Source organism: Dicentrarchus labrax, unplaced genomic scaffold (genome assembly GCF_905237075.1).
Source record: "Dicentrarchus labrax unplaced genomic scaffold, dlabrax2021, whole genome shotgun sequence".
Classification (NCBI taxonomy): Eukaryota; Metazoa; Chordata; class Actinopteri; family Moronidae; genus Dicentrarchus; species Dicentrarchus labrax.
The window spans coordinates 20,208,175-20,226,557 of NW_026136721.1; the positions used below are offsets into that span (position 1 = coordinate 20,208,175).

Consider the following 18,383-nt stretch of genomic DNA (forward strand, 5'->3'; position numbering starts at 1 on the left):
GCTCAGGCCCAGACTCAGTGAATTATATTACTACTTTTGCCATTTTGGCAGCGCACTAGCAGGAAACCCATAACCCATGTTGGCTCTGGATCCAACCAGGCTGTAGGCTGTTGGCATCTAGACATTGTTTTGATTAGAGTGTATTGTAACAAAGCCATGAGGGCAAACCCTGGCAGTAACTCCATCTGCAGTCGCTTATCACTGAATTGGCAGGGTCATTTTCTTTAAAGGAAACCCAAAGCTTGCTTTCCCTCTTCTGACCCTTTATAGACAAAACAAGAACACCAGCGCAGTCCTCAGGTTGCTCTCATTAGCCTGGTTTCTACTACAGGACCAAATGTAATTGGAATGAGCCTGCTCGTCTGATGTCACTTTATACCCCATACCCTGTTTCCGTTCTTTTGTTTTTAAATTTTTTTTTTTACAGCAGTTAGTTTACTTACCCTGGAGATTTCAAATAAAAAGTTAATTATTTCCCTCGTTAGACATTTTGTGTATGTCCTGGTAAAAGTGGCTTGTATTGTCTATCCCTTTCCCCCATAATTGACCTTAGCCCAGTCCAGACCGTGGTAGTTACTGAGCCTGTGATTATGAGGCTTTTCAAACAACTGGCACAGTCCTGATAGATAACATGCTTAACACTGCTGCAGGGTGTTGCACCAGTAGGGAGGTGTTTACAGTAGAATCAGCTGGATTCAATTGGAGGCTGCCAAAAGCCATTATCCTCTTCCTCTGCTCTATGGACAGCTATTTTGAAGTTGAGGGTGGCAGTGTATTTGGTGTTGCCATTGTACTAAATGAGGAGTGCTTGTGTATTTCTGTGAGAGCCAGTGAGGGGGGAGTGTGTGTTGACCATTTTGTTGACAGTAGTAGTGATATCACCCTGAAAACAAACTGTATAAATCTGTCATTAACACTTTCAATTGCCCAGACTGACTCTGACATTTACAGGTTTTTTCTCTGTGAGGGGTGTGTTTATAGTTTCGTGTCTGTGGTTTTTCTGGTTCTAGTCTGTCCATTTCTTTCATGTGACGTAACGTCTCAGGGATTACCATTGATGTGACGGGGTCTACACGGTTTAACCAGACCAGGGTTCACCACAGGTCCGACACTGATCTGTGTTGGTATGAGACCGTAATCTCATGTTATGATAGTCATAATCTTATCTTGTAGTACTCTCAGCCTCAGATTCAACATGATGGCAAGTGTGGCAGAGTGTAATCTGCCTTCACTTTTTATACAGTGAAATAATACGGCCGTTTATCAGAGGATGGGACAGTTTGAGCCCCATGGTTGTGACCAGTATTCTCATGTATACATATCTCTGGTGAAGGGATGGGTGCTTGGGGGCGGCGGGGGGTTAGCGGTCTTTTTAACCCCCTCCCTCTGATCCAACTTGTGTGCCAAGGGAGGGGGCAGGGGTTTAGGGGGCCCACCAGGGGTAAGCCAGGCCGGTATGGGGGAGGCAGAGCTGAAACCGGCGAGCTGCTGCCTGTGAGTCTTGGCAGGGGTCCAGGGGAATGTTCAATGTACGGAAGTTTGGTGGGGGCCTCCTTCCCTCCCTCCCTCTGCTCCATGTCGGCTAATTGGAGAGACGTGGAGAGGAGAAGGCCCTCACTTAGAAGCGGACAGAGAATATGCTGCACTTCCAACCTTTAGTGTTCCCTTTTCCTGCTGCAAACCAACATTAGACAACCTACAGCACTTCCAAAGCCCCCAGTTAAGGCTATGTAAATAAATTCCTTGCACCTATGGTGGGGCCATGGCTAGGGCTAGTTGGCTCGAGTAATTTGTTTGCTGTGTGGACTGTTTTACCGCCTTAATATCAACTTCAATGAACTTATCAATCATCAATAGTAATATCAATTATCAACAAAATATTTATTGCGATGCTTGAGTTGTGACTAATGCAATTGCATAGCCTAATATTAATTAAACCAAGTATTGGGGGGAGTAAGCTGTTAACCCAACAAGCCATATTGTCTTTTTTTAACTTCATGTTTTGATATTGAAATGACTGTGTATATACACGTATTCTCAGTTTATTAAGAACTATGTCAGGAGCTGTAACGCATATCTGCAGGGTATAACTGAAGTTATTGAGAGTGTAGATCTCAGGATGACAGATGCTCATTCACAATAGGTCAATGAAACCAAACAACCTCATTTTTACTCTGCTGTAGATATAAACTTGGCCACGCTACTTTCAGTTTTCCCTTCTCTTAATGAGGTACAGTTACTTTTTCTACATCCCAATCATCGCCCCTGCAGCTTTACAGAGGAGGCTGTCACTTACATTCTTCTCTCTGTGTCTTCAGGGTCTATGTTATTAGCCAGGGGATATTGTTTGTTTTTGTGTGCGTGTGTATACGCGGGGGCACTGTGTTAAGATGTCAAAGACCACTCTCTGACCCTTATAATGTCTAACTCCTCCCGACCTCCACAAATCAGTTAAGGGATGTGCAAAAGCAAGCAGTTGCTCTTCACTACACTATATTGCTTTAAATAACACCTTGACATCAACAGAACAGAAAACCTAGCCACACTAATGCATTTTTTAAAGAATAGTGGATCTTAATTAGGCAATGAGTACATGGGGAAACCTAACATCTTCCCCATGTGTATATTTCTATTATGGTGGAAACAACAATGCTGTATTTATAAGACAACCAGTAATGTTTTGTAAGTTGGATAAATTAGGATTCTGACAAAGGAGGCTTTTGTAAGGGGATTCACATGTAACCCAAGTAAAAATGGTCTCAGTAATAATGCAGCTTGAGCATAGGGAAGGTACTTTATCATTAAGTCCCATTATTTTCTATGGTGGAAGTGCATTGTTGTGTTTCTGACATGACTGCTCAAAAGAATACAAAACATTGAATCTGAACGTTTCCAGTTCACGCTGTGTGTATCTGTGTGTAGCTCAGTAATTTAATTGTTAAGTCTAACTTAACTTGTTGCTATGGTTAGTTGCAGCCTGATATCCTGTATCCTGAATGGTGACCAGAGCTATGTTTGAGGTAGGGCTGGACGATATGGCTTAAAAATAAAATCTCAGATTTTTTCACACCAAACCCAATTTACGATTTTAATCGATTTTTTTGTAGACTGTTTTTTAGCGGGTGTTTGTGGGCTGCGGTCCTGTATATCTCGCAGAGAGCAACATTTCTCCCACTCGGCTGCATGCCTCTGCTTGAGGTGCTGGAATAAATTGGTCGTACTGCTACCTTTGGTTGCGACAGCTTTCAAACAAACTTTGCAGTGGGTCGTGGTTTGTTCGCTGTCGGACGCCACAAAACCAAACCAGTTCCAAACAACCGACGACACTGTGCCTTTTTTGGGGACGAGCTCATCCTGGCTTGCTGCCATATTGTGTTTATCTGTGGAGAGGCGGGGGGAGGGGTCAGCGCACTCTGACCCACGGGAGCCCAAAGGGAGCGCCGGTGTTGTGGATAAATAAATAAATCGTGTTTAACTACAAATTTGAATTAATCGATAAAATCGATTTATCGCCCAGCCCTAGTTTGAGGTATCCCAAAATACGGGTTGAGTTGCTAAAAGCCAGCCAATCAGAAACAAATACCATCTGTCACCGTGTTAAAAAGCTTAATTAATGAACGCAGTCTACATTTAAGGTGCTTGGTTTTGACCTCTGGCAAGAAGTTTGAGGCACTCCTGCTTAAAGTTAATCATCAGGTCAGACATTGTATTAATGCTAAAAGCACTTCTTAACTATCCAGACCTTTAGACAGGGATTCACCTCACAGCCTCTAATTTGCCAGGCAGGTGCACAGATTAAAACAAATAAGCAAAATACGCAAGCATATGCAGAAAAAACACGACAGCATATTCTCATAAACACAAAGCAGTCATAAGGAAACACAAACGCGTACACCAACACACTCCGCCTGACAGCTTCTTCTTGAATTCAATAAGCTTTAGCTGTGGTGCTGGCAGGGAGCAGGCCAGCTTGGTCTTGTGCATTGTGCTGTTTTCCTGTTTAATGAGCTGCCATCGTGTTAAAGTTTCATATCGACTTGGCAGAGGAAGCAGCCAAGACACTGAGAGCTAATTTTCTGGAGGCAAACCTCAAAGCTGTTATTTATAGCACAGGTCTGACTCTCTCACTATCCAATTCTTTGACTCTTTCTCTACCTTGTGTCCCCCTTCATCGGCGCTCTCCACCCACCCAGTCGCCCTCAGTCGGTCCCTCGTCTGCCGATTCCAACAACCAAGAATATTTCTGCCATAGTTCATTGAGCAAGTCCTGTCTAGTAACAATAAAGTGTGCTGTATATTCTCACAAGCCACTCTCTCCACCTGCTGAAAGCAAAGCTGGTATGCACAGAATACTTACAAACCAAGCGGCCAGTGAGACTGTTGGTGTAACTGCGGGATGGAAACACCCAGCAACAACAACATTGTTATTATTGCTTATCAGCTGTGGAATTTACAGGCTTGTTTTCCCCAAGCTGTTCAGGTCGAGTAAACACAAATTTCACACCCACACACATTTATGGCCACTAGTTGAGGTCTGTAGCAGCAGTAGCAGGTTTAGAGTAACTATTCCCCAGGTAAGGGCTGTCCATGATAATGTTCCCGTTCATGTAATAAGGCTCAGGAGAGCCCTGTGGCTTCTCTAACGCCGCAGGAATGGGTGGCTGGCTGAATGGTAATGTTGGTGAAGAGTGGATTTACCACATTCTGTGGCCATGATCTGACCATATTACTTTTTTTCAGAGAGGAAAAAAAAAAAAGTGTCTTCTCTCTTTCTCCCTCCTCCCTCATCTCCCCCTCCTTTGTGATCAGTGTTGTGTCTGCGGTTTATCTGACAGTCGTTCAGAACATGTGAAGCTGCATTTTTTTCCTCGCAGCTCTTTCCCCTTTTAGAGCTTCTCTTGGTTTCGGTGTCTCCCCTCCCTTTGTCTTCCTCAGTCTTACTCCCCCTTCCCCTTATTCTCTTTTTCTATCACCCTTGCTTGGTCCCCCCCCTCGTTTTCCTCCCTGCATCGTTCTCTGGATCTAGTGATCAAGGTGCATGGATATTTAGGTGCCTCTTTCTCCCCCTTCCTCATCTCCCTGTTTCTCCTTGTCTGCCAGCCTCAATACTGCTACGGGTTTTTTTTTTCCAACTCCTCCATTTCTCTCCAGTGAGGATTCTTTCTGTCTTTTCCCTCTTCCAGCTCTCTTCTTTTTCTCCGTGCCCTGTCTGGTTCTCCGGCGGCTGTCGTTCTTAATTGGTGTTTCTCTGCGTCTGCTTTCATCCTCCGCCTGTTTTTTCCCTTCCTCTCATCCCCCCCATCCTCATCTCTCCTTCTCCTCCCACCTCCCTCTCCATCCCTGATGGAAAAAGACAGGCATCAGACAGACTGCCTCCTGCCTCTGTACATCAGGCTTCCCTGTGTGTGTGTCTGTGTGACTGGATTTGTGTGTGTTGTGAGTTTCTAGCCCCTTCATTCCTGTACAGTGTGTTCTTGTTGTCATGCCTCCTTCTCTATAGCTTAGCCCTAATAGTCCCAGGATATAGAACTGTTTTGTGCAGCACAGGAAGAGGGGATACTGCCTCGCTTTGCAATTTCTTCACAATTTCCCAGTGGCCCAAGTTTTCTGAGACTTTGGATGTTTTCCTTCTCAACTCTGTATTCTTTAGAAAAGCCACTGTAGTCAGTGTAGGATCACAGAATAGGTTGAAGTTTAAGATGAAAAGGAAGGAAAAAGTTTGGCACTCGTATGTTGTATTTCTTGTAGAAATGTTTTATTAATGTCAGGGAATGTTGGCTCCAAAGACCCTGGCTTGTCAGTGTGCCTATTCTAGCATCAGATCGAGCAGAGATGCATGTTGTTTTACTGCATCCAATACAAAGGGAAGTTCATGCTTAACCTGCCTTGTCTAGAACTGGGTGGGTAGGGACAGCTAGCCTTGCATGTATGCGTGTATTTAATGTAGAAAAAGCGACATTGTGTTTTAACAAGCTGTTAGCCCGTGCGTTGAAGCTATTTTTTGACCGACCAACAGACTGAAAGCACTTGCCAGTTTTGCACACAACTTTGGACAATACACAGCCATATAAGACATATTGGTGAACAGCTTGCTAGCTTACATGTGAATAAAACAATTTTGCATTAGCTGGGAAGCATATAACTTTTGACTTTTTATCGAGGCTAGCTGTTGGCCGTTGTTTTTAAGGGCAAGAGTTAAATAATTACTGGTTCAGTTACTGGCTACATTATGTTAGCTAAGGCGATCTAAGCCCCTTAAATATAAGAGAAGACTAAATGACACACTGTCCGTGTAGGTCAGTAAACTCAAAACATAGACCTATTTTTCCTAATTGCAGTGTCATACTGCCACCGAGGTTAAACCTGATGCTGAAAGGCAGCACAGAGACACCCCAGGGTCAGTGCTGAGGAGGTGCTGGTGTCAGCAGTACTGTGTGAGAGAGAGAGAGAGAGAGAGAGAGAGAGACACAAGGAGAGGCAGGTAAGTATATATGTGGGAGCAATGGAGGTCAGGAGCGAAGCTAACTTTGGCATTGACTACGTCAGCTCAAAAGACAACTGTCCGCTCTCTCATATTTCACATAACAACTGTTTTTCTACAAGGCTGCCTCCAATGTTACAGTAAAATAAAAAAAACAACAACCCTTTAACTATGAGCTTGATTAATATGAGTGTTTTGACACATATGAAATTAGATAGATAATGCATGTTGCTGTGCGGCTGTGCTGCTGTTGTAGTATTTGTACACCCTGTTCAGATTGTGACAACAGCCGTAGTAACCAGATAGGGTAGATCCTCTATCATCTGCGGGGTTAATGGGGACACTAACAGGATGACACGGTCAGCTATACTAGAGAGAGGCACTGTGACGAGCAACTGATGGTGAAAGAAAAATATAAACACAGTTAATGAGTTAATGGCAGAAGCCAATTTCTTCCTTCATATATCCCCCATCTCCATCTCTGCTTGCATACTATCACTGTCTTCCTACCCCCAGCCCTTTATCCTCTGTTTTATAGTCGTGTCATAGTGTTGAATAGGTTTAGGTACAGGCATTTGGTAGCTGTGTGCTACCATCATGCTAGATGACTGGGGAGAGGATTGACGGGTTCAAATACCGGAAGAGAATGACAAATAAACTACTGCACATACTGCATATAATTATCTGTGTATACACACACACACACACACACACACACACACACACACACACACACACACACATATAATTTGAGGTCCTATTTATTACCTGAGGGCTGCTTTCCCCTAGCTGCTGAGATAGCACAATGACACACACACACATACACACACATACACACACACACACATACACACACACACACATACACACAGACTCCTCAGTATGAAAAATAGGACCGTGTGGATGTAAGACAGAAACAGAGAGAACAAGAGAGCAATGAAAGGAGAAGGAGGGAATGAGGAAGAGAAAATCCAGATGGAAGAGGAAAAAAGTAATGTAGGGATATCTCCTTTCTTTCATTCTACCGTGCTGCAATGGCCACTAGTCTGGCAGTCTTCCCCAGGGTTTGGCTCTTAACTCACTGTTGACAACAGTGTTCAGTGTCTCTCTTCCTCCATCTCTCTCTCTCTCTCCCTCTGCCAATCTGTATGTCTGTCCAACCTTTGTCTACTCTTTCTCTTCCTTTCTTTCCCTTACTGCCATAGCAATATTACCACGCCATCAGACAGTCTCTCTGAGGCCTCTCCTGTCTTTTTGATTGACAGCCCCCTCCCCCTGCCAGTGGGCAGCACAGTGGGAGGCAGTCCTTTCATTAATCTGCTGTTATGAGCATTATGATTCATTCATACATTCAGATTTTGATTCATATCCAAGCCCTGTGTAGGCACATTTTGTGTTTAGTTTACTTGTCAGCGACGGTACACATAATCACATACACATACAATCAATATTGGGGCATCAACTAAGAATTTTCAGTATCAATTCATCTGTCTTTCTTCTTTTTTTTTTTTTTTCAAATAACATTACATTTCTCAGAGCCCAAGGGTGATGTCTTATATTTGCTTGTTTTGTCTGATCAACATAAATCCAAAGGTATGAAATTGACAGTAATATATTAAACAGAAAAAAAGCAGCACATTCAACCACATTTGAATATCATCATTTAGCTATTACACTTTACACAGCCCAACATTGTAATGCAAGATAATAAACTAACAACTGATCAAACAGGACTCTCTGAGACAAATTCCATTGTCAGGAGTTTTACACACCCATTAAAAGATCGAATACAGTCATTTCCTTCAGTTCACAAGGATGAAGAGCCACAAAGGCCTTTTGTACAAGCTGTGTGTGTGTGTGTGTGTGTGTGTGTGTGTGTGTGTGTGTGTGTGTGTGTGTGTGTGTGTGTGTGTGTGTGTGTGTGTGTGTGTGTGTGTGTGTGTGTGTGTGTGTGTGTGTGTGTGTGTGTGTGTGTGTGTGTGTGTGTGTGTGTGTGTGTGTGAACTCTTTTCAGGATGGCCAGCAAATAGGAGTAGGCCATTATTTTAAAGTGACATGAAGATAATTGATTATATTTGCACATTTTAGAGGGTTGTATCATTGATTTGATATCACATAGTGGTGTATTATAGATTAGTGTCCATTGCACTTAGTGAAGACTAAACACACACATTCAGTCCCTATGGCCCAGCTCATGCCTCTAATACTTTCCAGGAGCTGTCACTAAAGCTGAGCCAAAGGAAATACAGGCTGAAATGAAGCACTTAGTTTCCCTTGCCCTTGGGCTAGCTATCTGGCTAGTTTGACTCACGCCCACTGGAAACAGATCTTTGTAAAAAGGCTTTATGTCTTTATGTCTGTAAGTCTCTTGGCCTTTACGTTGACTTCGTTTTAGTCCTTTTAATCCCTTGCCTTTTTATTTTCTTGCCGTTTTCTGCGGTCTTTAAACCAGCCCTTTACGCTGGCCTTCACTCTTAATGTTCATTCTCTGTCTCCCTCTATCTTTATCTATCTCTGTTACTTGTATGTGGAGCTTTTTTTTTCTTTTCAGTTTCCCTTTTTCCTCTTTTGTACCCCTCCAGTCTATCTTCTCCTTTTTAGTTTTGACTGTGAACTGACGATTGTGGATGGAAAAGTTTTTCCAGACCCTGAGTATACTTTGGCTCTGACTTGCACATGGATCAAAAGGAAGGGGTTGAAAGTTTATATAGTGTGTGTGTGTGTGTGTGTGTGTGTGTGTGTGTGTGTGTGTGTGTGTGTGTGTGTGTGTGTGTGTGTGGGGGGGGGGGGGGGGGCTTGTGAACATTTTTGTTTGGATTGTTTTTGTGCAGACAATGTGAATGTGTTTTAATGCCATAGTTGTGTAAAGTCTACGAAGCACATAATTGAAATATTGAAAAAGTGAAGGACACTGAAGCATCTGAGCTACATTTTAGTCTTCTCCTTCATTTTTACTCATTACTCTTTCGTTTTCTTGTTTGACAGCTGAGAAAAGCAAGCAACAGAAGAAAGAGGACCATTTGATGGAAGAAAAGAAAAGGAAAAAACAAGAAGAAAAGACCAAGACGGACGTCGCTCAGAAAAAGGTGAAGGTGAAAATTACGTTCACACAACACACCTATTAAAAAAGCTGTGCATATCTATTTTGAGTCTGCTAGCAAGCACAGGTACAGTGAACCTCCAATCCTTTCTAATGATAATCAATGGCTTTTTAGTAAAATTTGATTTGGCTGATTTGTTGGCAGAAAACTTCCACTAAACCAACAACAACTGACTTCTTTTGAATGAGTTTGAAATGATTGGATCACTTTACTCGGTAACACTAGTCCCTCCATGTTGATTAAAGCTTGAGGTTTTGTCATAACACATTTAATTTATTTACAGTTTTGAATGATTGTCCCTCACTGTGTCAAGTTCTTAGGTCAATTGTCTCTCTCTTTTCTTGCAGGCTGCTGATCAGAAACCCAAAGGTGAGTATCATGATCAAGTCAACTGAACCCTCTCATCTGTCTCAGTTTCTAAAATTGCATTCCATCCAATGATATACATTAATCAGCTCTGATTAACACACAATGACCCATAAAAGCATACACACATATATTATACATGCATTATACACACATAGCATTTAGCGTTCTTGAACACAGATGGACACACACAGTTTGCACATGCATGCACAATTGTGCCGTTTGACTGATGTTTCTTAGACACATACACACACACACACACGCACAGCAGAGCAAATACAGTGGAGTCTGATGCAGAGTGACGCCTAGTGTGCCTGCAGCACCAGGCAGTGAAGCGTGAGGGCACCCAGACAGCACACTGAGTGTGGTGTGGGCAGGGGGATGGGGGGATGGGGTAAGGGAGGAAGGGAGAGGAGGAGTGGAATAAAAGAAGGGCATGGAGTTCAGCTGAAATGCAGGAAGAGTAGGACTGAAAGAACGGTGTCCTCACTTGCCCTTGGTGTCCTCTTAAAATGCCAAACATAGATTTTCTCTGTGTAGTGCTGTAAAATTAGCTTTAGTTTCATTTGAAATGTTTACAAAAACCCAGTTTTACATCTGCTGCTCGCAGTTGTCCCAGTGACAGGCTTGTGCTTTAAATATTTGTGAAATGTTGAGGCAAGAGATATATAAACATCTGTAATGAATAGACTTATAATCCAAAGTTACGTTAGTAAGTGATATGTTCTCACAGCTATAGTAATAGATTGGTCTTTGTGTACATGCACACCAATTTGTTTTTTCTTTTAGACCTGAATTTTCACACATCTTGGTCAGTGTTGATTATTGTGCATAGCATCCTGCTTTATTGTCTCTTCACCTAGCACCACTCTGGTGAGTTTTCTGCATTTACAGTTGGAGATGATGTAATTCATGCAAAATGCTTGACATAGGTTTTGTTATTGCATGATCTGGTTTGGTAGAAGACGGCACAGAATTTGAGCAAGGTGGCTACCTTTAAGTCCTCCTGGTGTGTCTGTTGGCACCTATCCTCCCCATGTTTGAGCTGCAGCTTGGCCATCTGGGTGTAACTATTGGGCTTCAACAAAGGTCACCACAGCTTGCCTTGAACCATGACCTGTCAATTTAATTACCCTTCCCGTGCCCTGACTGTGAGCTTGGTCTAATAACCAAGTTTCTGGTTTTCAACTGGAAAAAAGATCTCAATGTTTTATTATGATTCTGTCCAAAATATGTACAGTAACTGTATGAATAGTACTCAGACAACGGGTCCTTGTCACAAGTAGTTTTTAGAGTGCAACGGAGGACATTAGGAGAGATCAAACTGATTTAATAGTGTGCACCCTTTGTCTTTAATATTATTTGCTGAGAGTGAATGCTCACATAGTTTATATTCACACTTGGTAGCCACTGAAAAACTTTACTTGAAGATTGATTGGATATAAAATGCCTTGCTCAATGGTATATGTTAGTGGTGGTAATTCTCCAATGCAATGAGTGCTGCTCTTTAATAGTCTACCTAGACTGTTGACTGAGAAATGGCTGGAGAGTTTTTTGGTATGTGTTGAATTTAGCGTGATGGACTGGACCTGGAGCCAGGAGAGGTTTGTGTTTGATGGCGACAATCCACATAGCCCAAAGGATTATGTGGGCATCAACAAACGTCACACACTGAGTTGGTGGCTCTTCGTGCAATACTGGGTCCGTCTCTGTTTGTCTGCATATATGTTGTGTTTAAACATTCAGTTCTACAGTGCAGTGTTTTGATCCTGTACTACAGCACATTGAATTTGAAATGAAACAACTATGAGTTTAAAGCGCTGACCTTCAGCTATAAATTAGACTTTTTATATTGACAGATGATGAACAGTTTGGGGTTGTGGCGACTTTTAAACATTACCGTCCAATTTTAGTTAGCTAGTTTAGTTTAGCACACAGTTGGTATCTCTCCTGGAGATGCTCTGAAAGGCTTGTGCTGCAGTTATTTGGTGGAGGTCAAGAGACTGACTTTGATAATAGTTTGGTTATAGAAAACCATTTATGATCTATGTGCCTCTGTGTTGTTCTAAAATGTAGGCAGTATAATAAAGCTCATATTCACATATTCATTGTTAAATTGCAAATCCAATGTGCCAGATTAGAACCAAAACAATGGAAGGTGTATCACGGCCCTAATACTTTCCGACTGCAGTGTATGATGTGTGTACGGCTGTACCAAGTGTTTCTGGCAGGAGCAGCAAAGGAAATGCTGAGAGTCAGAGAGGAAATATTGACGGCTCTTCCTGTGAGAGAGGCCCATCGACAGGGGCATAGCTAAGAAGGAGGGAGGAGAAAGGAAAGGAAGTGTAACAGGGCGTTATGGCCAGATAAAAGCAAAAATGAAGGAAGGAAAGGGAGGAAAGAAGGTAATGAAGCAGTGAGCACTTTAGACAAGTGCCAAAAATGACTGTCGGGAGTCAATGACAGTGCTAATATGGAAGAGTACTAATGACATAGACATTTATTTTATGGTATGTTTAATGAGAGAAAGAGAAAGATGGGGACATAGAATGAGAAACTTATTGTCTGTATGTAGTGCGTACTCATGCAGACAGAAAGATAGAAAATAGGAGGAAAAAGGCCTGTTTGAAGACTTATCGTTCAGTGAGCCATCAGGACCTCTGTGAGTTTGCTCATAACCTCCCATCTGCAATATCTCTTAAAAGGAAGGTGGCACCAACTGCAATAAGTTGAGTTTTTAATGCGTGTCACTAAATAATAGAGGTGTGTGTATATGCGGGAGGGGAGAAAATTAGTATGCGGTAGTGATTTGTGCCTCCCCATCCATATCAGTGAATTCTGCCTTCCTTATACACTCTCAGAAATTCATGGACACATACACATGCACACCACCTCCCCCCTATCCTCAGCGTCTTTTTCTGCTTTCCTCTCTGCAGGCCTCTCTTGGTCTCAGGCATTTCAATTTGTTTGCGGTAATCGATCTCGGCCCGGCGCGTTCATATGTATGAAAATGAGATAAAGCTTCGGCGCAGTGGAATTAACTTCTCTGCCCCCCATTAGGCATGGAGCTTCACCGAACGCAGGGTTCCAGGAGCAGTGTCCCACTGCCCCTACCCACCCCCCCACTCCCTCAACACACACACACACACACACACACACACACACTCTGGCTGGACCTCTGAAGCAGGGCCCTCTCACTCTTCCCTCCTACCCTCCCTCCTAGTCCCCATTACCTCAGAGGGATGCTGATTATTCACCCCCAGCACACATGCAGTTTCATCACAATCTCTGCCACCACTGCAATCACAATCAGTCAGTTTGACTGCTACACATACCTACCAACCTTGACAAAAATATGCACATACCAAAACACAGACAAACACACACACACACACACACACACACACACACACACACACACACACACACACACACACACACACAGGAGTGTGTGATGAGTGTATGTATCGGCCAAGCTGCAGATGTGTGCTCCTAGATGCCCACAGACATCCACAATCTATTCTCAGTGACAGAAGCAAGTGCCTACATTGTGGAACTGCAAAACAGCAAAGGCAATAATATAGTAGATGTGGTGGCTCTTGCACGCGCACACACACAAATATTATTGAAGTTATGAGAAAACATGTCCCAAGCAGGAAGTTGCACAAATGCAATTCATGAAACAGGTGGCTACACGCAGGCACAGAAAGCCACAGTAAATACCACAGTGCATCTGTCGCATTCCCATACACTGATAATCAGAAAATCTGCACCCTCCATTTTTGCTGCTTACGCACTTTTCACTGCTGAAAGGTTAGAGAACAAATGTAATGCCTGTCACTGCCTCGTCTCTCACTTTCCTCCTTACCCACGCTGCTTTGTGCGCCTGTTTCATTTCACCCTCAATATGCTGGGACCCGGTGACCACATCTGAGGAGAAACATATTTATATGATGTCACCACGGTGATAACAGCATTATATTTTTCAAAGTGGCGAGAGACGCACATAAACACGAGTGCGTCGTATAATTCTGTATTGGTTTAATTTGCAATTTCACATGCTATTAATTGCGTCAACACTTTTGAATGGGAATTTCATGAATAGCAATCTAATTAGAGGCTAATTTACTTTAGCATTCGGGCTGCTTTTCTCTTCTGTTAACCACATTTATAAACACTCGATGAATTAATAGTGAATAGCTCGTGAATTACGTCCTGTGGATTTATGACTGCCAAGCATAATTGTTTTTCCTCTACCCCCCGTGTGCTCACCCCGCATGCATGTCAAGTGCTAGAGGAGAGTGAGGGATGGAGGGAAAGACAGGGGGCAGAGAGAATGGAAACAAGAGGGGCGCACAACTCAAACAATGCTTTCCTCTCTGTGTATTCATGTTGTATGATCACTCACAAGCGGCTGACAAGAGAGCCCATTCGGTGCCTCTTGCCCCTCCCCCATCATCTCCTCCTCCCCCAGCAGTGAGCTGCTTCATGTTAAATATCAGGCAGATTAATAGGACGTAGCTCAACTGATGTGAATGACAGTTCATCCTGTGCTTTGAGGCCAAGGTGTATATGTGTGTCTGTAAGGTTCAAAGGCCATTGTCAAACAGCCGTTATACCACAGAAGATTTAAAAAAGACCATATTATTCTACCAGTTGAATTTGACTTGATCAGATTTGTATTAGTTGTATATAGTGTAAGGTTTAATGCCTCGGAATATTACTCATACTGTTCCAGGTATGACCTTGGGGCTCTGACTGTGGGAGACATTTGTCATTTGGGGTTAAGCCTTAAAAAGTTTAAGATATCTTGAATCATGCTACATATCTATCAAATTCAAAAGACATGTATCCTCAGGCAGTTGTTGCCCTCAGGCACTGACCTCAGATGGAGGTGTGGTGTGATCCTGTTAAAGCTCTCTTTACCCAGAGAGCGAGTTAGCTACTATTAGCTTAAAAGGCAAAAAAAAAGGGTTTCTTTGGGCAACTCTGTCATAATCTCAACCGGGGCACAGCTGAGAGGAATAACTAAGACTTGGCATGGAGAGTGGGTGGAGTCACTAATTAGGGAGAGAGGGTGGAAGAGGCGTGGTATGGGAAGAGGTCACAGGAGGCACAGGGGATCACAAGAGGCAAATGGGGGTGCATTAGGCAACTGCCCGTCTCTATAGCAATGGCCAGTTATAGGAAGGGTGAGGGGTGAGAAATTTTGCCTTTTATTTTGTGTGTGAGTGAGGCTGTTTCTGTTTTTCTCTAAAACTGACAGATGGGCTCTCATAGAGACACACCCACTTGACCTCCCCTGTGTGCATTTAAACATGCACATACATTTGCCTTCTGTGACTAGAAAGTCCTCTTGATGTCAAAAAAACAAGTCTCATTTCTATGTGCTCCTGTAGTTTAAATAGCGGTAGCAGTAATGTTTCACTCCAATACACTACATAATGTAAAAATTTCAATACAAAGGGGATTAGTGTCTGGATTCCATTAAAATGATTTATTCAAAATTTCGAGCCAGGTCTCTAGCAAGGATTTACTGTGACTTTTCCACGTAAAAGAGAAAATAGTCACTAGTTTTGTGGATTATAGACCAAAGTGGTGTAATGAGTTACATTGAAGGGGAAGTAGTTATATTGCTGTTGAAGTGAGTATGGAGCCCAAATCTGCTTCAGCAGAGAATTTGCGGAAGGAAATGAGAGGTGTGATGTAGATAAGGTCATGAACTCAGTCCAAACATGTATTGTTTTCAGAGTGTGTATATTGTTCACCTAGAAAATGCATCTATTCGTGCCTCTACCTCCTTATTGATCTTGTTTCTTGGACAACATTGAGTAGACCTTGTTTCACGACTTTCACGAGGGCATCTTCTTTTCTTTAGCTTGTTTTCATAAGCTAAAAGCAAACATTGATGCACACAGCTGTTTACCACTATAAAACCATGTGAAAAACAGCATGTCTAAAATTGTTGTGCACAGATGTAAGCCCACTTTAAAACCTGCTGTATTGTCCTTACCTTCCCTACCTCTTAGCCTTTATTGGATCAAGAAATGCACCATTGTGTAGGGCATATAGGCCTGTGTGTTGTGTCCATCCCTCCCCCTTCTATAAACATGGCTGCATAATAAAGTGGCTCTGCAGACAATAGACAGAAGGGATATGGGAACCTGCACTGCCTGGCACTAGCCTCAGTGAACCAATCACAGTTGTTCTTTATAACAGGCTCCTTACCTCCTTGCCAATTATGCCTTGTTTGTGGATTTTGAATCTATATCTGATTCCTTTATGCATTTCCCTCTGCCTTCTATGCTCACTTGATCTCTATTCTTAAACCATTGCTCTTTCCTGGCTTGCTCTCATTGTGTGTAATTAACCATTTAGTGTGAAGAAGGGCTGTAATTAAAAGTTTGGTGCAAGGTTGCAGAGAGTGCCTCAGCTGGAGGGTTTAATGGAATTTACAGCACACTTGATACAAATGCTTATTTAATTGGCTCTCCTTTTCACCGTCAATTAGAGATACCAAGGCCACCACCACACAAAAGTCTAAATTTGTTTTTCACAACACCTGCACTGCTGTTACTTAAATATTTCTGTATTTACCTATGTCAATGATTATTTTCAGCAGTCTGTTTTTTTCCATGTTTTGTCTCTTTGCATATTGTTTTCATTTATAAGTTACCAATGTCAAACGTGGTTGGGCAGATAGCCCGTGGTGAGCCCCTGATGTCGGGTCTTTTAGGAACACTCAATGAAAATCAGTGAAAATGTCAGTTTGTAGAATTCTTAAAAAGCTTCCTGTAAATAGATATTTAAAGGAAAGGTTTGATATTAAAAGCTGTCAATTAGTAAGGGCTTAATAAGCACAGAAACATTGTTTCTGCAAAGCTGTTAGTTATGCAGTTGAGTTCAAATGCAATAAGCTTGTAACCTTTCTAATTTACTGTGTTGAATTAATTGCCTTTCACAGGCAGTAAGTGTAACCATCATACTCACTTTCCTTATTTAATCTCCTACAGACACATTGTCATCGAAGAGTTTTCCCTACTTTTCTCTGTTTTGGCTCCCTTCATAGTCTTTTCCTATACAGCCCGCCCCCGCCTCTTCAAAAGCACTTACCCATCCATCATGGAGTAAGAAAAGATCTCTCCTCCTAAAAATGAAAGACATTTCTCAGTAAAAGTATTTATGTTTGTTCAGGGCAGAGAGGAGCTGCATGTGAGCTGTGTGAGAGCATTAACACTGATACACTTGTTAAATACAGATTACACCATAGATGGTTACACATTACCCAGCGGGATAGTGTTATAGCAGCACTTTCCTTTTTGCAAGCATAGAATAATGTAATTGAATAAGTTTGTGACAATGTGGTTTTAAATCATGATTCATGATTGTTTTATAGAAATATGTCAGAAGAAATAAGATGTTGTCATCTGCAAATAAAGGGAGTTACAGCATGGATGCACCCTTGTTACTACAACATTACAAACACAGGATGTGTGAAGCTGGGTGTGTATGAGGCACGTTTAAACTAAGGGACTTGTGTGTCTTTCTGTGTCTTCTGGGTTCATCTGCTTCCTGTACCTGACTGGGAGTAGAAAAAAAACAGTGAGCTGACTGAGTAACAGCCATATGTGTATTTTCAACCAAATTGTTATGGGAACTAAGAGATTCCAAGAACTGAGGAAGCTCCTTTGGCGAGTTGTGTTTGAGACAGCAAAATATTGTGTCACTGTGATGTATGTCAGAAAAGCGATGTGCAGAGGAGGAGGAGATTGAGAGAAGCAGAAAGCAGAAAGATGTGCATGTTCGAAGTAGGTCACCTGCTACAGATTTACTTTAATTTCACTTTTGTTTCTTGATTGTCAAGTAGTCTGGACTGTGCTACATTAACTTAAAAAAACAAAATCGAAAATAAATTAATCAAAAAATTCCAAAAACATTTAATGAAATTCACTTGCCTAGGCCTAATTCTAGCAAGAACCAGTATATGCATGTAATCTGAATGAGTTCTGCCCACAAACCGTCCCAGTAGCCAGACTTCAATTTGTGCAGTGACCTGCAATATCTATTATTAGAGCAAACTGCATCCTTGTAGTTCCTGGGCCATTGGAAAATGTTACCTTGAGTCGAGGCCCCTTTTCAGTGGCAGGAGCTAGAGTCCAGGAACCAAAACAAAACTAAACATTAAGTTCCTATTTAAAGGTCACTGGGTTTCTTAAAATGCTCTGTCTCTAGTCTATATATAGTCTACACACAATTAACAACAGGAGAAAAGAAAAGGAGAGATGGGGTCCAAGAAATGTGCACATCAAAAGGGAAGCAGAGAGAGAGGTTAGGTGGAGGGGAGAGATTCGGAGTGGGGAGACGGGGAGACAGAGGACTGGAAACCAGGCAGTGGCAAAGTAAAAAGACAGAAACAAGACAGGGGAGAAAAGAGA

At 42.3% G+C, this 18,383-nt stretch overlaps 1 protein-coding gene across 5 annotated transcripts in view; it reads left to right on the forward strand.

Moving 5' to 3' along the window:
* tnrc6c2 (trinucleotide repeat containing adaptor 6C2) overlaps positions 1-18,383 on the forward strand; it is a 56,908-nt gene that overhangs the window by 3,120 nt on the left and 35,405 nt on the right. For all 5 annotated transcript variants that reach the window (XM_051384184.1, XM_051384187.1, XM_051384185.1 and 2 more), the window contains exons 2-3: positions 9,467-9,567; positions 9,930-9,951. In XM_051384184.1, coding sequence (XP_051240144.1) covers positions 9,505-9,567; positions 9,930-9,951 — 85 coding nt within the window. In that variant the 5' untranslated portion in view covers positions 9,467-9,504. The remainder of the gene's footprint in view (positions 1-9,466; positions 9,568-9,929; positions 9,952-18,383) is intronic.